Here is a 25,658-nt window from a genome sequence, read left to right as displayed (position 1 = left end):
CACAAATCTTCATTTGATGCCGTTTAAAAGTGGCGTAAATTTAACGTTCAGCACCTGATTTTCCTCATTATCTTATTATATCATCTTCTGGAAATGAATAAATATCTCATTTATACAGGTACATTTTTTTTCTTTAAATTTTTCGTCACCTTAACAATCTAAAAGAGCATTACAAATGTGGCTCATGGTAAATAATAAGATTATTGTAAGGACGTGGTGGCATGAATTGCAGATAAGGGGTTTTCTCTATCAAACACTTCCTCAGCACCATTGTCGCAGTGATGTGTGATTGTGAATTTCTTGTGCCGAGATAGAGACACCATGGAGGATTCTGTGCAGAGACGAGCAATTTCTTTGTTTGCACGCCTCCAACATGGTGACAAATAGATGGAGATTGCATGGATGTTGTGCAGCGTCAGCCCAACATAACAAAGGAATGCGAGTCATCCAAATCACCAAAGAAATTTCTTCAAGACAATCAGATTACAAACTTTCAGCACACACCCCCCAAAAGTCTATCCCACCATATAGGGTTGCCTCACCCATTGTTTATTTCATTCCCCATACCCGCCCCTTGATACGAATGCACATTTAAGTGCTAAAAGAATAAATTCAGCAATTTAACCTCGATGTCAGCGCCGAATGCAATTTACAGTGTGATACATTCATAGTTTTGGAGGGGGTTGGATAGTGGTGGGGTTTCATGATGAAAATCTTTGAGAATAATTCGCAAGTGCTCTCCATGTAACCAAATTATACAGATGCAAGGATAAAAGTGCATCGATATTCACCCATCTACTTGCGAGAAGTTTGTTGGTGGAGTTGCAAAAGACAGACTTCTTTCAATGTGCATTAATTTGCATCATAAGATCTCCTTCGGCACTTGAAAATTAAAGACACAGTGTGAGAATATGATACTGCACATACACCCCAACTGTGAGTGGCACATAAAACTCAAAAGTTTATTAAAACTATAAAATTCCATGTTCATTGTTCTTTATGACTGAAAGAGCAACTTTGGAAAATTTTCAATGAACAAAAGAAATGTGATTTTTCTCCTTTCAGGATGAGAAAGATAATCTTTGTCATTCTGTAGTTTTTTTTTGCATTTTTTTATACTTTGTTCTTCACTTTTGTATTGAATGTCCAACATACAATAATCCTTTAGCGGCATGAATCCTTTGTACACTGACAGGAGAGGGTTGAATGAAATCGTACCGCCTTTATTATAATAAATTAAAATTATGAAAGGGATAATAATACGGTCAAATGCGATGAATAAGGATCATGCACCACTTGTTGGAAGGGTTTGTTGGATTAAAGAATTTACCCTAAAAAGCTTTAAAAGGGTCCAAACTGCTTTTTTTGTTACCTACCTATTTTAACCTTAAATGAAAAGAAATTTTAGAGGATTTTAAGACTTCAAAATTTTCTAGAGAAAAGTCAATTCAAACTTCTAATTTAACTCATTAATTGTATTGAATCTATTCGATTTTTCTGAAAATAAATATATCTTATGTCATTTTTATCAAAACTTCATCCATTCAAGTACAAAAAATCAACAAAGAAAATTTTCCGAACGTACTATATATAATTTAGTAACCAATGTGCCAGAGGCCAAGTTATAAAAAACGAACTAAAAATTTCAAAATACTTTATTATTTTTCTTTAAATTAAATTTGAATATCAAAGATACTGCATAATAAAATCTAAATTTTATTTTCTTGCTAATTTTCACGCGATTCTGCTTTTTCAGAAAATCATTAAATTCGTTAAAAAATGCGCAGAATTTTAATAAAGAAGAAATTCTGATTTTGAAATTTGCAAATTCACCAGAAAAAAACTTGGATTTTGCATGGTGAATATTGAAAATTTATTCATGCAGTGATTTCACCTTAAAGCTATGGCTGCATACGATGAATGATTTCTCTTTTGCTTTTCAGATGCCAAAACGGAGGCGAGCAAGTGGCCCAAAGCTCACGCACGGAAAATTCATTCGGCAAATGCGCGCGAAAATTGTGAAAGGGAACTGCTTCGCCTGAGAGAGCTTTCCCATCCAGTTGATCTTCGGATTGAATGAAGAGCGGGCTGTTGTGAGTTGGGTGATGTAGAGTAACTTTCGTGACTAAACGGAGTATAAAGAAAAGTTCTCATACTTTCTTTTTTATCTCAAAGCTCTCTCCTCTCTCGTGCTAAACGGCTGACACTCGGTGCAAAAGCTAAAATCTTTTGGGGGATTTAGGTGCAATTGGTATACAGAGTGAATTAAAGGAGTGGAATATGAATTTCTAAAAGGAAAATGTATGCCACTGTCATCATCTGTTGAAGCTCCACACAGTGTTGAATTGCCTATGTATACTCTTGTCATTCATATGCCAACATGTGCGTTCGTAATGTGTCCTCGGTAGCTCTACATATTATGATTTAAGGTGCAAATACATAGTGGTGGCTGATTAGAACGGAGAAGCATTTTGAAACTCATACAGGAGGTGTGCCAAATTGATTGATTTGCTATTCAACGAACATGAATTTATTTAGTGTCTTGTGAGAGACTGTGCATGGTGTATTCCTTTGCTAATTAATACGGAATTATTAAATTTATTCTCATTGTTGGATTCCTGCCGTGAATTTGTGGAATACAGCAAGATATACATATAATACGGATACTATAGAGAGAAAATTAATAATAAACAGAGACATTTTAAAGTGAGGTAAGAAAATTTTTCATGTTTATCACTCCTAATGTCCAAATGCTTTGTTTCCAAACAAGAAAATATTAAAAGCAACAAATTTTGTGTTGTTGAGCGAAGAACCCGACAACCACACACATTTGTAACCATCTTACAGTTGTTACATGGGAGAAACGCTACGAAAGTTTTAGTTATAGGAGAAAACTTTAGCGAACGGAGGAAATGTCTAACGTTGAGTATTCTTATGCGCCATAGAACATTCCGCTCCCTCAGCTGTAAGTTGTGCATTGTGTTGGAATTAAATGGAATCTTCAGGTATTGTCAAATGGAAACTCTCATGCCAAAAATTTACATGCCAAACTCCATAATATTGATGGGGTAGAACTTCAATCATCTCACCTCGTTTTGTATGAAAATATGAACACGATAGAATTTCGATACAATAGACAAGAACATACCGCCTTTGGTGCTATTTTAACAAGAACACTCGGTATGACCTTCCATGCACAACACACAACTCATGCCAATCGATGTAAAATCCTTTTAAATATTTTTCCATGAATTCGTCATCTTATAATAAACAATCCACGGAATGCTAAAACTTTCTCAAAAGACCAATAAAATATTTACAACCCCCAAAAAAACATCAATCAACAATTCCCATAAACATCCCCCAAGAATTGCCATAATATAAATTCTTAATAAAATCAACTTTTGGAAATTTATTAAGCTTGCTGGAGGGAAAATTAATACAGAGAAATTGATTTATCCAACTGAAACAGACGTTGAACATGAAAATTGAAATTAAATGTTGAGAAATTTTTGAAGAATCCTTTTATTGAGTAGAATTCGTGGGTGGGTATGTCAAAATACAAACTACGTGATATTTCGGAATCTTTTTAAGACACGAATGTATGTATACATATATACATATGAAGGTATTTTGTATAGTTGCACCTGAGAGAACCTGAAGGCCAATTTGGTTTGATATAAAAATGGGAATGATTTTCAATTTATTGTCGACATTGTCAGTATGAATGATTACCTCTGGAAAATAAATTCGAGGAAAACCCGATAAATTTAAACAATTCTATTATTGAAAATTTTTAAATTTGAATTCTTGGAAAAAATAATTTTCTTCTTTTCGGAAATTGAGAAATTATAGATTTGTTTTTAAAATTGATTTTTCATGGAAAATATTGAAATTATTTGAGAAAACAAATTGTTTTTTAGTTCAAATTGATATTTGACTCATTAAAAAAATTATAATTTTAAAAATCCCATATTTAAATACTTTTTCTTTACTTGCGGGGATAACAAAAAAAATTTAAATGACATTTTGAAGATTGATCTGTAAAATATCATTTTAAATTTAAAAACCATTGTAATTTCGTATTTTTCTTTCACGTAGCACGCACAATTCTAGAGCATTCCAGTTCATTTGATTTGTCAGTGCAATAGTCAGCCAGTAATTTAAATTTGCAAACTCAATTGTTAGGGATTGTGTTTGGATTCATGGTTTATCATTTAAAGTACATACCTACTTCGGTGTTCATTTTGCATTATGAATTCCACTGAGCATGGTTAAACAGCACCAAGGGGTTGGGCTTTGTGTGTGAAAAACAGTTGAGGCAGCGATACATCATTTCATGTCATGCAAGACAATGGAAAGTGAAATACTCTATCAGGGGTGGCGTACCACGTCATAGAACGAGAAATAATGCAACGGTCTACATGCGGTGACCCATTGTGGACGTTGTAGTGAGTGCTAAAAAAAACGTGACCACCATGGAAAGGGTGGCGAGGTTTCCCTGGGTGAAAATTATTCAACCAGAAAGCATTCGAGAAGTGATGCTGCCGCACACAGCAGAGTACCAGACAGAGTACAGAAACTCAAATATATTTGCCGTAAGTTCCTCAGCAGTAGCGTAACTCTGCATCACTTTCTGGTGCTTTCCCACAAAGAATTATGGAAGCTTCAAACTCGTCACTTATGACCAAATTGTATGGCAGAATGTATGCAGGGTATTATAGAGGGGTTTTGTGTATAGCCAGAAAAATGAATTTTTCTTTCATACTCTGCGAGTGGAATTTTTGCACACAATATGAAAAAAAAAGGTCGGAATTTATAGCACTTGTAGTGCCTGGAATATGAAGAAAACACCGTGTCGTACATATTCAACTTATGTATATTTTATTGTGCATACTGGAGATATGAGCTACGTATATGTACATTATATAACTTGCAATATGCTGTATGAACAGCTATGGTGATCATATTTTTCTAAAATATTAGATGGGCTTACTTAGCTTGTTACCTGACTTGCTCCACTTGAGTAGAATCTCTCTTCTGTTGAAGCATACTATATGCCATTTTAACACACTCTTTTAGATATCTTTTACCCCCTCTCCCCCTTCACACTAAATATATGAAACTGCACATTGCCTCTTTGTCAGTCCACGCTTATTAATTTTTTGTTGAAATCTCATCATTTTATACTTCTTTCTAACGAAGAAAAACTTTTTGCGACGTTTGGCTCACTACCTACATATATCTAAATATTGGGTTGTTTCATAACTTTCCGTATTTTATCCCATATATTTGTTTAATCTGAATAAAAATTTATTAAGCCAATAAAACTTCAAAATAAAATGTACTGGTAAGCTGACCAAGCTTACGGGAGCTGTGTTTCTTTCAGTGTACCAATTTTGTGAGAGCAAACTAGAACGCGAATTAATTTAAATACGCGCAAAGTCGGGAAAAGTTGAAAAGTCATACCCTAAGAAATGTTTGGAAGGCCATATCTCGAGAACGGATCCATAGATTTTCTTCATTTTTGGCATGGAGCTAGATAATATGGTCAGCTATAACATATCAAATTTATGTCGTCGTTTTCGAGATATTCATCGAAAACTCATCGAAAATTTTGTTTTTGATTTTTGGCCCCCTAGCGGTCACTTTTGAAACTTCGGATGTTTTAGAGAGTTGTAGGGTTTGTTGAGAGCTTTCATTTGAGCCCGGGTTGATCAAAATCGGTCAAGCCGTTTTCGAGTTATGGTCGATTTTCGATGAAAAATTGTGGCGGCCATATTGGCTAAACGGCTTGACCGATTTTCGAAAATGAGGTATCGTTGGAAAGCTCTTGATGGCCCCTACAACATATCAAAATTCCAGCCCTCTAGCTATAATAGCGGCTGAGATAAAGCGAAAACAAAATTTTGAGGTTATTCAAAATGGCGGATGGGGTGGTGGGGGGGTGGATTTGACCTCATAATCGGATTTCTTCAGGTCGATATTTAAACTTTGCCGTTTACCGCAAGTCTCTATCTATCACCGTTCTCTTGCAATTTAAGTTTATAATCCGGACGGCCGGCCGGAAAAATTTTTTTTTGGCGCATACCTTTTTTGGAATGTGGGGACCCTAATTCGTGCTCATACCAAGTTTGAGTCCGATCTGACGACTTTCGATTTTGCTCGGTACACAAAAGCTGTGTCTGAAAGAAACACAGCTAAAATGAAAAAAAAATTCTCATGAAAAACATTTAAATAATAAATGCTCGTCGAAAATTTAGAAAAATAGTAAAACAGAAGACCGAGTTAAACACATTCTTTATTTAAATGTTTATACACTAAAATTAAACTTTCTTTCAAAAACTTCTTAGAATTTTCAACTTTCATTCACTGCAAATTGCATTCATTTTAATATTTCTCTGTGAGAGCAAAATCATTCTCGCGTAAACGTAAACATGCGACGATGTGTAGGATGGGGTGAAATACAAGAAGATGTCTAACATAGTAGAGATGCTACTCTATTTATCGCATCATATGTATCAACTATGAATAAATTTTCTAATATACATCTATTTATGTATATTTCAACATTATACATATGTGATGGCATGAATTTTCTCAAGCTCAACATTTATCTTTGCGAAAGTGATTCTTTCTCCGTGGAAAAATGCGCTACATTACACAATATCCCGATAATCGCAATGGTACCTTGGTGAGAGGTGTTGATAATGCAAATACTCAATGTACAGAAGGTGTATGGGTCGGGAAGGGGGTGGCAACATAAAATATCGACGGAGGTGAATTTAGTAGGTTAACATTCAAGGGTGAGGAGTGAGTTCAGAGGGGAGTGAAATCCTCACAAAATTACATTTCTCGAAATATCAGTAGATGTGGGAGATAATAGAGGAGAAATTATTTTGAATAATGTTAGGATTTATGGGCAGAAAAAAGCTCCAACCAAAAAGAGGGAATTGAATTATTCGTGTAGAAAAGAAAATTCATAAATGTGGGGTGGTAGAAAAGATATTACGAGATCAAAGGGGAGGAGGATTTAACCACAGAATTGATGTGTTATATATTTTATTTCAGTTTCTCCATTCCTAGGAATCCCTGCTTTAAATGCTTGGAATGGTCCAAAGGATCAGTAGAGAAAAAAAATACATTATAACGAAACACGCTTTCTGATAAAACACAAAAATTTCCAAGTAGCTCTACAGGGTGTGTCAGTTGAAATAAATGTAATAAAATAGGAATTGCTAATAGGGAGGTGCAAATTGTTCATTAATTTTTATTCAAAATTTTTGTCTAACTTGATGACATTTTAATATGCAATTTATATGTAATCGAAATTAATAAAATGCAACATAATGGTTTAAGATAAATTGCAGTTCAAGCGTTCCATCTCGTAAATCCTGTGAAAGTCGTAAACATTTTCATGAAGATCCCGAAGAAAATAACTATTTGATGAGAACAGAAGAGCTCACAGAGGATTTATTGGCTGTAAAAAAAGACGCACAATAGAAAGTACTTATGGAGTGTATAGGTTTTTTATACACACTTTAAAGAAAGCATTTTCCTTGCTGAGATGAAGATTTTCAATCAAACTCCTTATACTAATGATAAAATCGTTCTTCCTCTATAAGCATAGGTACCTACCTTGCTTTTTTTATCACACCGCTGCACATTTTATTAATACCTACGCGAAAGGAAGTGAAGGAAATTGGTGAGAGTGTAAAAAAAATTGTGAGAAAACAGAGATTTTTCTCCAAGATAGAATTGAATATTTTACTACCGTTCCGTGATATAGAATTAAAATGATTTTTTCCTGCGAAGCACGAACAATGAAAATAAAACATGAAGCCCGCAGTTGCATATTGTGAGATAAATAATATTTATTATCCCTTACACCCTTCTTCTGTATCACAGTTCATTTCATACTTTACATTCCAAATCTTTTTTTTTCCTTGTTTTAAGGGGAAAATTCGAATGGAAAATGTGTATTAACATGTTTTCTCATTTTATCACAAAAATCCTTATTTGCATGTATATGTATGTATGTTGTACACAATCAATATTTTGTATAATTCTCTAAACAATCCAACATTCTCTCCCATCTCAAGATTTCCTTCAAGACTTTGTCTAAGGGATACCAGAATTGTTGATGTGGGAAAAATAAAAAGAGGGCATCATTAAATGCCTTGTGTAGTAATTCGCGAAACCTCAATTTAATATGAATAAAAATGTTAAAGCATAATTGGAATGAATTTTCTAAGTACACAGAATTCCTAAGAAGAATCGTACAAAGTTACAGACGGAGCGGACTTCTCTCAAAATTGTGATTAATTATTTAGCCCTCACCCCCTATTCGGTATATAATTCAAATTGAAAGAAATATGGTCTCATCAACAAGAATTTATGCCGAAACGTATATCTCTTCCATCTTCACCGCAATTTTCATCACTCGATTTCACCCACAAATGGGTATCAGTACCCCCAATAATTCTTGCTTTTACGTGTACAACTGATTTGTAACCTTAATGTAGAAGTATTTAGGAAAATATTGTGCAAGTAATGTTTTTTTTTTTGTACACGTTGTTACATTCATATCTTCATGTACATTGCGTAGGCTAGTGTATAGATTTAGGCGGAAGTAAAAATATCCAAAATAATCTCACGGCGAATGCAGAGAGATCAAAAGATCGGTGGTGGGGGTTTTGAGGCTATCGCCAGTTCTTGTGTGAGTAATATTATTTTTATTGAAAAAATTCAAAATAATAAAAGAAACTTTAACTATTCCCCAGGGATCTTTACACAAACCCTTTAAAAAAAAGAGTGATAATATTCTCCCTATTTTACGCTACTCTTCTCATGTCAGTTAAAGTCTGTGTATGCTTACGAAATTTGGACATGTAGGGCACAAAAAGCTCTCAGAGATCAATCTTAATCAAAACTCTAAATCCTGCTGGTACTCTTTTCCAAAAAAAAAACATCTCATCGTCATAAACAGTGCTGGATTGAAACAATAGTGGAGAATCATTCATCAAAGTATAATATCCTATTGTATATAGCACCATAGAGTGAGTTGTGAAGTGGGTGAGGCGAATGTAGTGGGGTAGCAAGTTTAAAAAAAACAGCGCTAAGACTTTCATTATTCATGAGACTTTCAGGCGAGTATGCCGAAATTAAAAAAAAAGGGGCGACCCCAGGAGAGAAAGTAGTAAGGGTAAAAAGCCACAGATTCAAGGAAAAAGCCACAGCAGTTGCCTTCAAAGTCGAATTAGTGATGAAAACCCCTCAAGAATGTTAAGACATTGCCCTTACCGCACTGATTGAAGTTGAATAAACATTTTTGTAATTCAGACTCGGGTATAAGAGAATTCGTTGTGGGGGTAAGTTTTCGCCCCATTAGCCACCCGCTGGCAGTCGCCAAGATTAATTAAGAAAACTTTAATAAACTTTTTGGTTTTTCGGGTCAAAATGAGACTCGTTGCTGATTTCTTTTTCATCTCAAATCTCCGTGGATGGCGACCTTTTCATGCGGCATTCAAATGCGAACTTCTTCATTAGGGGAACCACAAATGGGTGGACGGAGGCACGAGAGCCTTGGAATGAATTAATAGCACCATCATTGAAGCATTTTCTCAATTTTCTCGTTTAAATACTAAATGTGTGTATTTATACATATATAGTGTCCACCTCTCTCAGCAAAATTTCCCCTTCATGCGAAAACTTTTAATCTTTATGTTGTTCCAATGTGCAAAAACCTTTCCCTCATACAAAGCCCAATGTATTGAATAGAATTTTCCCGCTCTCCCATTTCTTTGGGAATTGCCATGAGAACTTTTATTTTTCGTATCACATTAAATTTGGCATTTGACACGAGCTTAAATTGAAAACGAAAGCCCCCTTTTTCTGCAATAGAATCCACTTTTCCTCTGAATTGCGTATCTTCCAATGTCAAACTTCTACTGCTATATACATACTCTGGGGGATCAATGGACCAAATAAGTTTTTTGAGAAAATATGGCAACACCGACACTGCTCACGTTTGAATATTTCACTTTCCCCCGCTCCCAACACGGTGTAGAATACATATTCACTGTAATTCATCCCACGGGGGAGCTTTATATTTTACAGCCCACACCCCATGGTATTCGCTAATTATGAATATTAATTGCCACATGTTTTTGCGGTATATTTGGGAGGAAATTGAAAGAGAGGGACCATCTCGCCATAACGTACTAATGTGTGGAAAATTAGAGCGCAATATTTGAAGCAATTAAATTATGTTGAACACATAAAAGTACTTCTGCACATTCACCCCTCATACAAACATCACCACCGAAATGGGGATGCTCACATCTCCCGAAATTGCTGTTTATTGTTCATATTTTTTCACAAACGTCAAGAGCACATGAGGTCTATGTACTGCGAAAAACTTTTATAATAGTTCAGAAAAAAGTTCATTGTACCTACCAAGAGAATGTGTATTGTTCATTATTTTTCAAAAATAATTTTTGCAGAAAAAACTATTTTAATAATGCTGCTGGAAGAACGTAAGGAGAAAACTTTACATGAGAGCTCACACAAAAATGTAAGCAGCGGCGTAAACTGTAATGAGTTTACACACTTTATCAAATGTAAAACCAGAAATCGGTATACGCGTAATATTGTAATTAATCAAATATTAATTAGAAATGCAAAAGAAACTCTCCATATTTCTGGCGGTATTCTAAGATAAATATAAAGATCAAAATAAAGAAAAAAACCAAGATTTGGTATTCTACTTTAAAATTCCAAGAAATTTTCAGGATAATCTTGGAAATTCAAAATATTTCAAGATTTGGTATTCTAAGATAGAGATTTACGGTCGAACCATAACCTAAAAATCTTGTTTCTTCATACAACTTCCAAGACTTTTAGTATTCTGAGATACGAATCAAAATCAAAATAAAGATTTACAAAATGAGTTGTCAAAAGAGACTTGGATAAAAATATTCCAAGATTCTGTATTCTACGATAGAGATTTACGGTCTTATTATAACGTAAAATGTCTTGGATTTATGTGAAATTCCAAGACGGTTTTGGGGTCCTTTGAAAAATTGGTTTTTAAATGAGGTAAAGGCAATGTAAATTCAGTATGAGAGATATGAAAACTCTTGTACAAATATGGGATGCAGATGCAAAATGACGGGTTTTTGCCGGAATTGTGTTCACTCCATCTTGCTAATGATAGAGTGACCTCCGGGTTGTACCAGGATTGTCAAATCTTGGACAAATACGTGATGTTGGTGCAAATTTTTTGGTTTTCACTGGAATTGTGGTCACTTCTCCTTTGTAATGGTGGAGTGACCTCCGGATTGGGGATCTCATCCCCGGATTGTCACATCCTGGACAATCCTGGGATGCTGGTGCAAAAATGTTTGTTTTTTGCCGGAATTATGGTCACTTCTCCTTTGTAATGATAAAGTGACATCCAGATTGGGGATCTCATCCCAGGATTGTCACATCCTGGACAATCCTGGGATGCTGGTGCAAAATTGTGGGTTTTTCGACGGAATTGTGGTCACTCCTGATTGGTAATGATGGAGTGACCTCCAGATTGAGGCTCTCATCCCAGGATTATCAAGTCCTGGACAATTAGGGGATGCTGGTGCAAAATTGTGAGTTTTTCGCCGGATTTATGGTCACTTCCTATTAGTAATGTTGGAGTGACCACTACTCTGGCGAAAAAACCACAATTTTGCACCACCATTCCCTAATTGTCCAGGGCTTGATAGTTCTGGGATGAAATCCTTAGTCCGGAGGTCACTTTATCATTACCAATGAGAAGTGACCACAATTCCGGCGAAAAACAAACATTTTTGCACCAGCATCCCAGGATTGTCCAGGATGTGACAATCCGGGGATGAGATGCCCAATCCGGAGATCAATTTATCATTACCAATGAGAAGTGACCACTAATCCTGGAAAAAAATTAAAAAATTGCCCCAGAATCCCAGGATTGTCCAGGATATGACAATCCTGGGATGAGATCCTTAATCCGGAGGTCACTCCATCAATAGCAAGAAGAAGTGACCACGATTCCTAAGAAAAATTCAAAATTTTGCAGTAGCATACCCCCCCCCCCCCCAGTTACCGCCAAATTATCATAATCTGGAGGCAGAAAGCACCTCTCCGACAATATTCATTCCATTCCCGGAGCAATAATGCCTGGGAATAATAGCCGAGATTATACAATCAGGGCTCCTGGATGTAATTGTCCGAGGAAACTCCTCGGAGTTTTCTGTGGATTTTTATTTGTATGTGCAGAGAAACTTGTTGTTTGGGTTTAGACCTTCATGCGTCATAGAAAAAGAAAATTTTGTGTTCTATCGCCTAGTGGCTAGAATTCTTGAATTACGTGATAAAAACATTTGATAATTAGTAGAATTATAACTTAGAATAGTTTTGTGAGAATAAATAAGTTTGTGAAGTAGTGGAAAGAAGTATTTCGTCATTTTACAACATCTCTTGGATCATAACCTCACTTTGGCGTGAGCGCCATTTTTGGACAGAAGAGACCGCCGTCACACCACCACCCCCTGCTGAGACTCCGGTCAATTCTCACCGGAGAGTTACTAATACATGTGTAATTGCAGGTGTGTGGCATCTACTACGTGGGCTAATTGGTATTATCTTGTACTAATTATTATTTCTTTCATCCACTACCCACAAGGTGTGTACGGCAATATCTGAGGTTTATGTCATCTGAGGACTTTTGATATTAATTCTTTTCTTTCCCCTCCTGAACCTACAAGGTATTTATCGCAACATATCTGGTCAATTCTCACCGGAGAGTTACTAATACATGTGTAATTGCAGGTGTGTGGCATCTACTACGTGGCAATATCTGAGGTTTATGTCATCTGAGGACTTTTGATATTAATTCTTTTCTTTCCCCTCCTGAACCTACAAGGTATTTATCGCAACATATCTGGTCCTTCGTCCATCACGACCCGCCCATTGGGGACACAGCAATAGATCAAGATGGCATCAAATATTCCTTTGAGCGCCCTAGAACGGAATCAGCGCGCAAATGTGCGAGAACTCACACGCATCGTTGCCACTCTACATGAAGCCTCCACCAAGTCGTTGGCAAAATGGACAGCCCTGCGCAGCACCCTCGAGGAGGTCAAAGCAGCTTACATTTCAACACAGATGGGCATTTTTCAGTGGAACGCTGGGAATGATGCTAAGTTGGCACTATACGAAAAGGAATATGCAGACAACCTTGATCATATATCTGAAGCAATGCTATTTGTCAGGGAGAAAGTTGCGGAACTATCTCTCACAGGGGATGCGGCAAAGTCTGTGCAACATGTGAAAATCACAGACGACAACTACCAGCAACTGTGGGATAGTCTGCAAGATCAATACGGAAAAAAGTCCCATATTGTCAATGAATGCATTGAGAAGTTTTTGGCTCAGCCCAAGATGAAGGAGGGCTCCTTGCAGGCGCTCAAGGACCTCACCGTCAACAGCAAACGGATCATCTGGGAGCTGAAAAATATGGGAAATGAGTACTACAATCTTGATTCATGGCTCATCTACTTGATGAAAAACCTCATGGATGAGGATACTCGAAAATCTTGGGAAGAGAAGCGAGTTGACAGCGACTTGGCTTCCATTGATGACTGGTTCGCTTTCCTGGACAAGAGGATCGACGCTATGGAGCTTTGGGCACCCAAAGGCACAATCTCGAGTGGCAAACAAGAGAAGAAACCGCAGCCCAAAGGCACTGTGAAGTCGCACCACACTGAAACCTTGAAGTGCCCCAAGTGTTCTTCATCTCATCAGCTGTTTCAATGCGATGCCTTCAAAGCCATGACTCTTCCAGACAAGCGCCGATTTGCATTCGCTCAGAAAGTGTGCTACAATTGTCTGAGGACAAACCACATTTCTGAAAAGTGTCCATCAAAGTCGACGTGCCGTGAATGCAATCAGAAACACCACACAATGTTGCATCCCAGTGATGCTCCCAAACCACAGACGCCTCCTGCACAGCCTGCGGAGGCACCCGTGCCTGCCTCCAGCATCACTTCCCACCACATGTCAGCCAAGAACCGTGTTCTACTCCCAACGGCATTGGTGAAAGTAGCGGACAAGCATGGCAATCAGCAGGAATGTCGCATTCTCGTCGACACTGGGGGAGAATGCACATTCATTTCCGAAGCATGCGCTCAGCGACTTGGTCTCCCTCGGCGCAACGGCCGACTTGGTGTGAATGGCCCCGGGGAAGTCACCGTCGCACACACAAAAGGATTGGTCAGTCTTGTTCTCTCCTCCATACATGATCCCGGGGAGCACATTCAAGCGGATGCTTATGTGCTCTCCAAGCTCACGTCTATGTTCCCTGGCGAAAAGATTGTTGAGCCAAAATCGTGGCAACATTTGAAAACGCTCCAGCTAGCCGATCCCACTTTCGGCACTCCTGGTACGATCGACATCATTCTGGGAGGTGACTATGCGCTGGCGATCAATTTGCCACAAATTCTACACAGCGAGACTGGCGTTCCAGTGGCTCAATTGACTATTTTTGGATGGATTTTGGGCGGCAAGATCGGAGGTCAAGCTGCGAAAGTCACGTCGTTCCATACTTCGGTCAATCTTGACGCCGCATTGACTCGCTTTTGGGAACACGAGGATGTGCCCCACCCGAAAGCAAAATTCCTCTCGGAAGAGGAACAATTCGTGGAAAAACATTTTGTGGAAAATGTCAAGAGGTTGGATTCTGGTCGTTACGAAGTCCATCTTCCTTTCAAGCCCAACCACCCGGACTTGGGCAACTCGAAAGCAGCAGCTCTCCAGCGACTGCGAGTGATGGAGAAAAAGTTCACGAGGGAGCCCATCTTTCAACAGAGCTACGTAGACTTTATGAAAGAATACTTGGAGATGGGTCATATGGAGCTTGTGGCGGCGGAGGAATGTTTTGAGAACGCCAAATCATACTTCATTCCTCATATGGCCGTCCTCAGGCCCTCCAGCACCACCACGAAGCTGCGAGTCGTGTTCGATGCGTCGGCGCGCACGAAGCCGACAAACGTCTCCCTGAACGACATCCTTGCGATCGGGCCAACCATCCAACAGGATTTGGTATCCACTCTTCTCAAATTTCGGACCTACCGGTACGCATTCGCAGCAGATATTGAGAAGATGTACCGGCAGGTGAGTGTAGCACTCCCAGACAGAGACTACCAGCTGATCCTCTGGCGTGATAGCATCCAGGAGGCCATCAGAACGTACCGTCTCACAACTGTTACATACGGCACAGCCTGTGCGCCGTATCTTGCAACTCGAGTCCTCCAACAGATTGCGTTGGACAATGAAAAGGACTTTCCGGAGGCATCTCATGCAATCCAGATGGGGTTCTATATGGATGACCTTCTCTACGGGGCTGATACAGTGGAGTCAGCGATGCAGTTGATGCACGATATTCATGCCATCCTAGCCCGCAGCGGGTTTCGTCTTCGAAAATGGTCATCGAATTCATCGGCAGTACTCAACGAAATCCCTCCAGAAGACTTGGCAGTTTCCCCAGCGGATGTAGACAACTGCTCCAAGTCAATATCAACCCTCGGTCTACAATGGTCACCCGGCAGTGACACTCTTGCTCTGACAATTGAGAAAATTCCACCGGTCACAACAAAACGAGAGCTTTGTTCAGCAGTGGCGAAGATTTTCGATCCGCTAGGGATCATCTCTCCCGTCACTTCCGCAATGAAAATGATCTTCCAACAGTTGTGGCTCTGCGATGCGGACTGGAATGACTCTTTGCCAAACGCAATCATTGATGAATTCAACTTCTTCAGGGACGAGATCGAGTGTCTCACTGAAGTCAAGTTGCCTCGTTTCATTCCACATGGAGATGTGATGGAACTCCACGGTTTTTCAGACGCGTCGGAGAAGGGAATTGGAGCCGTCATTTACGTCCGAGGATGCAATCAAGACGATGAGACCACAGTTCGACTCTTGATTGCCAAAGCTCGCGTAGCACCTCTGAAACCCACATCTATCCCGCGCCTGGAACTTTGTGCGGCCCTCCTTCTTGCAAAGCTGTTTGAGAAAGTCAAGGAGGTGTTCTCATCCCGATCAATCGCAGTCACTGCTTGGTCGGACTCAGCAGTTGTTCTCCACTGGCTTCATCATCATCCCAGCAGGTGGAAGACCTACGTGGCGAATCGCTGTGCTGAAATTCTCGACATTGTTCCTGCAGCTCAATGGAGACACATCGCATCCGCCGATAATCCAGCAGACTGCATCTCTCGAGGCTTGACACCAAAGGAGCTCAATCAGCATCATCTATGGTGGACAGGGCCACCCTGGCTCGTGCAAGACAGTGAACAGTGGCCTCCAAGTCTCATTGATCTGCCAAGTTCTCTTCAAACTGGTGAGGAGAAGCCACCCAAAGTCACGTCGCATCTGGCGACACCACCGAAAACACTTGAGCTCTTCCACAAGTACTCTAGTGTCTCTACATTGATACGCATTGTCGCTTACGTTCTCCGCTGGAAACGCAAGTATCAGGGTGAGCAATTGAAAGGACAACTTTCAGTTCAGGAACTTGACAATGCACGTCACTGTCTCATCAAGATTGTCCAAAGCGAGGGCTTTCCGGACGAACTGAAGCATCTGCAGAAGGGTCAGCAGATGAAGAGTGGCAGCAAGCTCCGCTCTCTGGTGCCATTTCTCGACAGCGAAGGAATTATCCGAGTCACGGGCAGAATTCAGAACTCTGAGTTGGGACCTGAAACGCGACATCCTATTCTGCTTCCCGGAAAACATCCTTTCACCCTGAAGCTCATCGAGAATGTGCATCTCTCTCATCTACATTCAGGCCAAACACTGACTCAGAGCATCCTCAGGGCACGGTATTGGATCATCGGTGAACGTACCAGTGTCAAGTCAGTGATTCACAAGTGCATCCCTTGCTTCAAGGCGAAGCCAAAACCGGAAACTCCTATGATGGGAAATCTACCAAAAGTGAGAGTCACCGCAGACGAAGTATTCAACAATGTGGGGATTGATTACGCAGGTCCCATTCGTCTGCGATCCAGCAACTTGCGAAAGGCTCCAACTCTGAAAGGTTACATCTGCCTCTTCATCTGTATGGCAACCAAAGCCATTCATCTGGAAGCCGTGTCGGATATGTCAACAGAAGCATTCAAGGCGGCCTTGGCCCGCTTCACTGGTCGACGTGGACACCCGGCTCCAGATGACTTCGAAGCTCTGACTCCAGGGCACTTCATTGCGCTGAGGCCGTTGACACAGCCTCCTTCACCAAATTACCTCAACACCAATCCCAACCGGCTGACCCGATGGAAGTACCTACAGAGACTCTCTCAGGAGTATTGGAAAAGGTGGCATAGTGAGTATGTCACTTCTCTTCAACAACGACCGAAGTGGCAGATCTCCCAGAGGAATCTTCAGCCCGGTGACCTGGTGTTGGTCAAAACTGACAATCTATCCAGTGGCGATTGGGAACTAGGAAGAATTGTTGAGGTACATGTGGGTTCTCAAGGAGCAGTTAGAGCGGCCACCGTCAACATCAAGGGCAGCATCTCATGTCGGGCTGTCAACAAAATGGCAAAACTCCCTATGGATTCAAACCCGGAAATGGATTCTTGAGCTAAACTCAACCCGGGGAGAATGTCCGAGGAAACTCCTCGGAGTTTTCTGTGGATTTTTATTTGTATGTGCAGAGAAACTTGTTGTTGGGTTTAGACCTTCATGCGTCATAGAAAAAGAAAATTTTGTGTTCTATCGCCTAGTGGCTAGAATTCTTGAATTACGTGATAAAAACATTTGATAATTAGTAGAATTATAACTTAGAATAGTTTTGTGAGAATAAATAAGTTTGTGAAGTAGTGGAAAGAAGTATTTCGTCATTTTACAACATCTCTTGGATCATAACCTCACTTTGGCGTGAGCGCCATTTTTGGACAGAAGAGACCGCCGTCACACCACCACCCCCTGCTGAGACTCCGGTCAATTCTCACCGGAGAGTTACTAATACATGTGTAATTGCAGGTGTGTGGCATCTACTACGTGGGCTAATTGGTATTATCTTGTACTAATTATTATTTCTTTCATCCACTACCCACAAGGTGTGTACGGCAATATCTGAGGTTTATGTCATCTGAGGACTTTTGATATTAATTCTTTTCTTTCCCCTCCTGAACCTACAAGGTATTTATCGCAACAGTAATGGCAATAGGGAAGAAATTCCCATGAAGTGTTTAAATTTCGTTCAATTGTCATCCGAGAGCGAACGAGAAAGCGCAATAGAAAAAATTAATGCGTTAGAAAGAGATATCGCTAAAGTTTTCTTGGCGCGAAGCTGAAACCAAGAAACTGACAAGTAGGATAACGCAAATTTTGATTTTACTTTCCTGGATAATTCGTCGTAAAGTAGAATACCGACAGTCTTGGTCTTTATTTTGATTTTTATCTTGATCTTGAAAGGTGTCTCTATCCTAGAATACCACCCTTCATTGGGTTTATCTGTGTAAAATCATCAAAGAATTGTCTAAAAATGTAAGGAATAACGTCACTATTTTGTTGTAATGAGGAATTTTGATGTTTTACAATGCAATATAGTGACGTCATTTTACACATTTTTTAGTCAAAATGACAGGTATCTTCGGGGATTTTCATTTTTTTTTAATCTACAACATCTATTTATTATTGAGCAATATTAGCGTATCTTGTAATTTTCAAGGGTACAAAAATAATAATTTTAGCTGAAATTAATTTTTTTTAATGTGACAATGTTAAAAAAAGAGATTTTTCAGCGACATCAAAATGGTATCAGTGGTAATGAGCAACAGTTAAATTCTTAATAAGTTATTAAATTTTCAACAGTATAATTCTTAATTAGTTGGACATGTTGAGTTTTAAAGCATACACAAACACCCTCCACTATGTTTTGGAAAATGCAAAAGTTGCGAGCAACAGCAAAATGCTATAATTATGCAAATTGGTAGGGCTTTAAACTGCCTCGAGTGGTACACCGTGAGTGTATGCATTTCACTCGGTGTTACATTTTAATTGTTTGTTACGATCTGTTTTACAAGGCCATTACTTCCGTGAAATTCACAGCGAAAACTTGCCATGTTTCTGCGAAAGGAGAGCCACGAATTTTCTGAAAAGGTGCCTCCACCATTGTTTGGTAAATGTATATAATTCAACCATTACAACTCATTGGAACTTCCCCCACAAAAGTGAATGTGTGTGGTGCTTAAGACTAGTGAAGGAGTTATAATTAGTGTTGACAGGGTGAAAACAATATTCTGTTGCTGACTAAAGATAATTGCACCTACAGCAAATTGTTGGTAGTTCTATAGTAGGAATTTTAGGCACCTTATCTCAGGAAATTTCATCCACAACTTCCACACTCTCCACCCACACAATCTGAGTCGCTTAAGCCGCGAAAGCAAAAAGCTTTAGCTCTCTCCATGGTTAGCCTTACCCAGAGAATTTTATCTCCTCTTGATCCTTCCGCTTTGCCGAAATTTCCGAGCTACATTTTGTGCGCTCACTAACTCAAATTTAATTGAATGCTTCTGTGGAATGCAAAGAGATTCTCCGATGTCGTAATTTTTGCCTCTTGTAGTTTTTTATATGGCTTTCAAGCCTTTCAAGGGGATTTTAGTTCTCATAACATATTTAAAATAATACATGATTCAAAAAGAGAGTAACTATAGCAACATAAGATGTACTTCGCGTACATATACCAGATAGGTACTTGCTTATATTCACTGCTGAATTGTATTATGTCTGTGTAGCTTTATACTACAATATTTATTTATTTTCTCCCTCTAAAAGGGTTCTAAAATTGAAAAATATGAATAAAAAATTGAATTCTACGAATTTATAAGGATATGTTTTTATGTTATTCCTTGTTTCTGAGAATTTTCTACCATCAGTTGGAAGTTTGAAACCTCTCATTCATACCATAGCGCTTTCATTTAAATTTGTGGTACCAAATTAAAGTGAAGCAGCCACTCGAGCTTCTATTTTCAGAGGCAAAAAGTTAAGTTGTAAAAAAACTAATGTTCATCAGAAACAGAATCGCTGTCAAAAGCCGAAAAGGTTCTATAAAATAGAAATTTATTCTGTAGCACCGCAATAAATATATCGGTGGCATTTCCAGTGTGGAGGAGTTGCTCTAATTCGCACTGTTTGTGACATACTTCTTCACCATAATCCTCATATCCTTGTCTGGTTGGATGGCAATTCGACACATGCGATGACCAAGTGACAGAGTTGAAATTCCAATTGGCAAAAGGAGAGGATCGTGGAGAGAGAAAGGTGCGTCGTAAAAGTTTCATTTATTGCGTTTGGTTTTATGGTGTTACATAGATCAGGCCCGAAGGAACTGTCATGAACATTTTATGTTAAGCACCCAACAATCAACCTCTCTGTTCGGGGTGAAATTGAATTTCTGCAGCCAGTAGAAAAAGGAAAGAAAATGAAGCTTGTCCATTCTTTATGTGGCCCACCCACCTTCCCAGACAGATATATCTTATGTAGGTATGTATTCCATGGTGAGGTGAATTTTATATACGTGTTTGTCTTTTCATGTGATAACACTCCTACCGTGTGGAAATATTTCAATTTTGATGCGAAGACAGTCAATTTGTCGTAAAGACAGACCCGGTATGTGTGTGCCAAAAGGAGGCGAGTTCCAATCTTGCAGAGGGCATAACCTTTTCAGGAGGAGCGAGTGTGGCACGAGAAATGGAATTAGGTGATACTGCAAATGACTAAATAATAGCATATGTTGGTGTTCACACTCTAATATGCAATGTGAGGAGCGTGTACTTTACATCAAGAAGGGGAGCCTGAAATGCTCATAAATATGATTTAACACGATTCCCCCATGGAATGTGCCACTTTTTACTGCAACCACCCAACACCGCAAGGCACCTGAACACTTTGGAGACCGACATAGTTTCAGATTTCTAACCACATCACAATTTTGAGTGTTCCACCACACCATGGTTCCACCACCTTGTTGTTTACGATGGTGACGCGTGTTCCGAAAAGGAAATGAAAATGATAATTTACACGGTTATAGTTGGTAGCATTTCCCCACCAAAATTAGAATTTAGAACCAAGAAAGAATGTAAAGAGTAAAATATCTTAAATTTTTCCTCTTGTGGATCATGGTGGAGAAAGGGACTGACCTAATAATTTTCCATCATTATGCTTAGACAACCACCGCATTTTTTTCCCAACACTTTACATCAAAAGAAATTTTCTTTTATACTTTTTCCGAAGTAGAAGAAAAAGAGGAAAATGCTAATTAATAAATGTTTATTGTTACATTCCATGGGATGAAGCTTTGGGAATTTTAAATTATTTTAATCCATTCCAAAAAACTTTTCTAAAGGACAATATACATATAGGGATATATAACGAATACAACTTCATTTAATTTCATAAAGGAAACAGATATTTTAATTGAAATTAATTTGTTTGGAATTATCTATTTATGTATCTTTATTTATTCATGGTAGTGCTACCTACCTTTTGAATTTATTTTAATTAATGCAAAAGGATAAGGGAAATATGGTGCAAAATACTTTTTTATGCTAATAAATATTTTATTATTTTTAAATAAATATTTGATGCATTAAATTTAAATATTTTTTTTTACATTGAAGTAATATTTACCTTATTCCTTATAATCTACCTTATAGTACCTTGAATCTTGATGACAATAAAAAGAAAAAAATATATAACTATGAAATTCCTAAAATATACACAGAAAGGTCATTATTTAGTGGTTATTCTCTGGACTAATATAAGTGAAAAAAAATACAAAACCACCTTTTCTGGGAATAATTCTTAGTTATTTCAGTAGGTATATAATTGAATGTTTTCTCATAAATTAGCCTAAGTGGATTTTAAAAGTTTACATACATAATGCCATTAGACTGTGCAATTAGCTGCCATAAAGCCACGAAATATATATTCTCTGTTCTACATGAAGAATATGCTGTAGCAGTGAAATTTGCTATGTGAATGGAAATAAGAATTCCACAGATCGTGGAGAACGATATTAATTGGAAAGCCGTATGTCTCTTAACATTTACTTATTTCGCGGCGAAAATACATCATGTAACGTGTATACGAATACTGATAATATCAGTCAACATGGTATAATTAAGTTGGTTACCAGCTATGGAAACTTTTGAGTTTCATGGCTTGAAGAATAAACAACAACATTGCACCAAAGTTTCAATGGTTGGGAGAGGATGTGTACAAAGGAAAACAAATAGGGAGTCACTGAGAAAATATTTAGAACTTTTATGATTTCACCATCAAACACTTGAACTTTGAATTTTGGTTTCTTTTGGGATGCCGTGAAAAAAAAATATTCTATTTATATTTTAAATTTTATTTTGAATTCCTAGCAATTTTATCTTTACAATTTTAATTATTTCTCTCAAAACTAATTAATTAAATGTTAATCCTTTAAAGTAGGTACTATATTTGATAATGTTCTTTTAGTGAGTCGCTAAAGAATTTCCAGTAAAATCTCTACCAAAGATTTCATTGATTTTCGTTTTGTATTGCAAACATAAAATATTTCTTCTTTACGCACCATACGACAGACGTTTCTTTAGCATTGCGAGTTAACTTTTCTTAACAATTGAAACCAAAATTTCCATCCAATTTCCAAAGTACCCCCACTTTAGGAAGAGATATCAATTTAAGGTGTCTGAATACACCTTTTCATGCCGTATTGTGAAAATATTTCCCGATATCCTAGGAGTTTGAATTGAAATATCGAATACACATTACAACTTTTCTCTTCATCAATTTCCAATTGTAAGGAGCGCAATTGAATGACAATTGAATTGGAATACTTTTGTGATGGGAAGTTGGGGAAAAGAAGAAGCGGGGCTTTTCATGGTTCTCTCCAATTGAGCAGAGTACCAACCCCAGGAGGGCGGAGGTTGAAACGAGTATATACTATGTGGGAAATTGAAGGGGATCGTCTTTGGGAATAAATACCACCGCAATGGTAGTTTTCATATCGATATGTACCTTTAGTTGTTAAAGATGCTATATAGATTGAGTTTTGGCCATAGAAGTATCATTATACATACTTATATTCATATATGTGTGTTTAGTTATCTGACTTTATATGTATATAAAACTCCAATTTGCTTCCATTTCAAACCTTATTATGCACACTTGGAAGGTTAAGAAAGAAAGACAAGTTCTCTTTTTTCTGGTGTTATAAAAATTCTTAACGAGTATCCCATCTAAATATTTCATTTTGCTGTTAAAAGTGTATGATGCTGTCATCTTCCATCGTCCATGATGTGGCTGTGAGTGCAGAAAGAGATCTCTTTCTGCTTGAAGCTCCTCGTATTAGAAATTCAAATTGCAAAAGAGCGAAGAGATATTCTCAAGTATCACCGCGCAAAGGTGAAATTCAGAGGTGTATAAAAATGAGAAAACGGTAATAACATCATTAAAGTCTTATATACATATACCTCAATGCGACAGTAAAGGAGCTCACGCGGATAAGAAAGTAAGGGGGTGTGGGTTGAAGTGTATTTAGAACTGATTACGTAGGAATTTCAAATAAGATGAAATGATTTTTCGTTTTTACGCCATTCTCGTTATATTTAGTATTTTAGCATAATTTCTCCTAATGACTAAAAGTCTTCTTCTTGGTGTTTTGATGTCATCACAAATATTCAGATTTCTCTGATGAATAATTATGCAGAATAATGTATCTACAGGGTTTGTAGCACAAGATTGTAGCACATCATCTCCCTAACCCTTTAGATTATATATGGTAAGGGAGAATTATCCAATTTTCACCCTTAATGGATATATGAAAAAAGTTTATGCGCACCTCATATTGAAAATCCCTCATTCGAGAAAACAATCGGGACATGCTTAGTTCTCAAAAGGATTAAACCCCTTAGTAATTGTCAACGAAACTTAATTTTCCCACTAGGATTGACTAAAGATTAGTTATGAAAAGCCGGCAAAGATTTGCAAAAAATTTAAATGACATTTTAGTTGGCTTTAGTTTTTTTATATATCTCAATTAATAGCATAAAATCCTTTTAAAAATCATGTTTAAACATCAACATGATTGCTTTATTAATTTAAAAAATATAAAAATGTACTGGTAAGCTGACCAAGCTTACGAGAGCTATGTTTCTTTCAGTGTACAAATTTTGTGAGAGCATACTATAACGCAAATTAATTTAAATACACGCAAAGTCGAGAAAAGTTGAAAAGTCATACCCTAAGAAATCTTTAGAATGCTATATCTCGGGAACGGCTCCATAGATTTTCGATTTTGAGCTATCATTGGAAAGGTCTTAATCTCAACTATAACATATTAAAATGTGAAGTAAATCGATAATGGCATTTTCGAAAAATTCGAATTCGAAAATTTCGAAAACTTTATTATAGATTTTAGCGTCTCTCGTGGTCATTTCTCGAAGTTGCAATGTTCTAGACAATTGTAGGGTTTGGCGAAACCTTTCATTTGCGTTTGAGTTGATCGAAATCGGACTTGTAGATCCCGATATATGACATGTCATAGTTGGAACTCAATATTTTCAAAATGGCGACATACATTTTTTTAATTTTTTTTTTATAAATAGATGTCATAGTAGGCTATAATATATCAAGAAATGAAAAAAATTTATGTCGTCGTTTTCGAGATATTCATCGAAAACTCATCGAAAATTTTGTTTTTGATTTTTGGCCCCCTAGCGGTCACTTTTGAAACTTCGAATGTTCTAGAGAGTTGTAGGGTTTGTTGAAAGCTTTCATTTGAGCTTGGGTTGATCAAAATCGGTCAAGCCGTTTTCGAGTTATGGTCCATTTTCGATGAAAAATTGTGGCGGCCATATTGACTAAATGGATTGGCCGATTTTCGAAAATGAGGTATCGTTGGAAAGGTATTGATGGCCACTACAACATATCAAAATTTCAGATTTTTAGCTGTTACAGGGGATGAGATATAGGCAAAATAAAATTTTGAGGTTATTCAAAATGGCGGACGCGGGGGTGGGGGGTAAAATTTGACCTCATAATCGGACGTCTTCCAGTCGACTTTTAAACTTTGCCGTTTACCGCAAGTTTCTATCTATCACCGTTCTCTTGTAATTTAGCAAATGGTTCAGGACGGACGGCCGGCCGGCCGGCCGGAAACAATTTTTTGGCGCATACGTTTTTTGAAATGTGGGGACCCTAATTCGTGCTCATCCCAAGTTTGAGCCCGATCTGACGACTTTCGATTTTGCTCGGTACACAAAAGCTGTGTTTGAAAGAAACACAGCTGAAAATTTACCCCTAAAAGTATCATTCAAATAAATTCCCAATTTCTCAATCTATCACTGAAATAGTTAAAAGCTCTTTACTTTAAAAGCAATAAAAGGATCAATTTTGAATGATTTAGGGGTTAGCTTTCTCAAATAATCTAATAAAAATGATTTCAGAGAAAACATTTTGAAAATTGTCAAGGAAATAAGATTAATTTGTACAAAAATAAATCATTCTCTGTAATAAAGTAATAAAGTAAATTTGTCAACATTCAATTTAAAACAAAATACTATCATCCGTATATACAACAAACGAATTTAAAT

General features: G+C 37.8%; 2 protein-coding genes across 2 annotated transcripts in view; both read left to right on the top strand.

The window, feature by feature from the left end:
• LOC129789527 (teneurin-a) overlaps nt 1–25,658 on the top strand; it is a 383,778-nt gene that overhangs the window by 61,092 nt on the left and 297,028 nt on the right. The window contains exon 2 of the mRNA XM_055826353.1: nt 1,944–2,711. The gene's annotated coding sequence lies outside the window, so the exon portion shown is untranslated. The remainder of the gene's footprint in view (nt 1–1,943; nt 2,712–25,658) is intronic.
• Nucleotides 13,012–17,649, top strand: LOC129789254 (uncharacterized). The gene has a single exon (XM_055825906.1). The coding sequence runs from the start codon at nt 13,012–13,014 to the stop codon at nt 17,647–17,649; it is 4,638 nt and encodes a 1,545-aa protein (XP_055681881.1).

The sequence above is a fragment of the Lutzomyia longipalpis genome, chromosome 2 (genome assembly GCF_024334085.1).
Source record: "Lutzomyia longipalpis isolate SR_M1_2022 chromosome 2, ASM2433408v1".
NCBI lineage: Eukaryota > Metazoa > Arthropoda > Insecta > Diptera > Psychodidae > Lutzomyia > Lutzomyia longipalpis.
This window is presented reverse-complemented; position numbering and strand designations above follow the sequence as displayed.

Excerpts from the sequence above, each read along its gene's own strand:
- LOC129789254 (XM_055825906.1), top strand. The coding sequence starts at position 13,012 with ATGGCATCAAATATTCCTTTGAGCGCCCTAGAACGGAATCAGCGCGCA.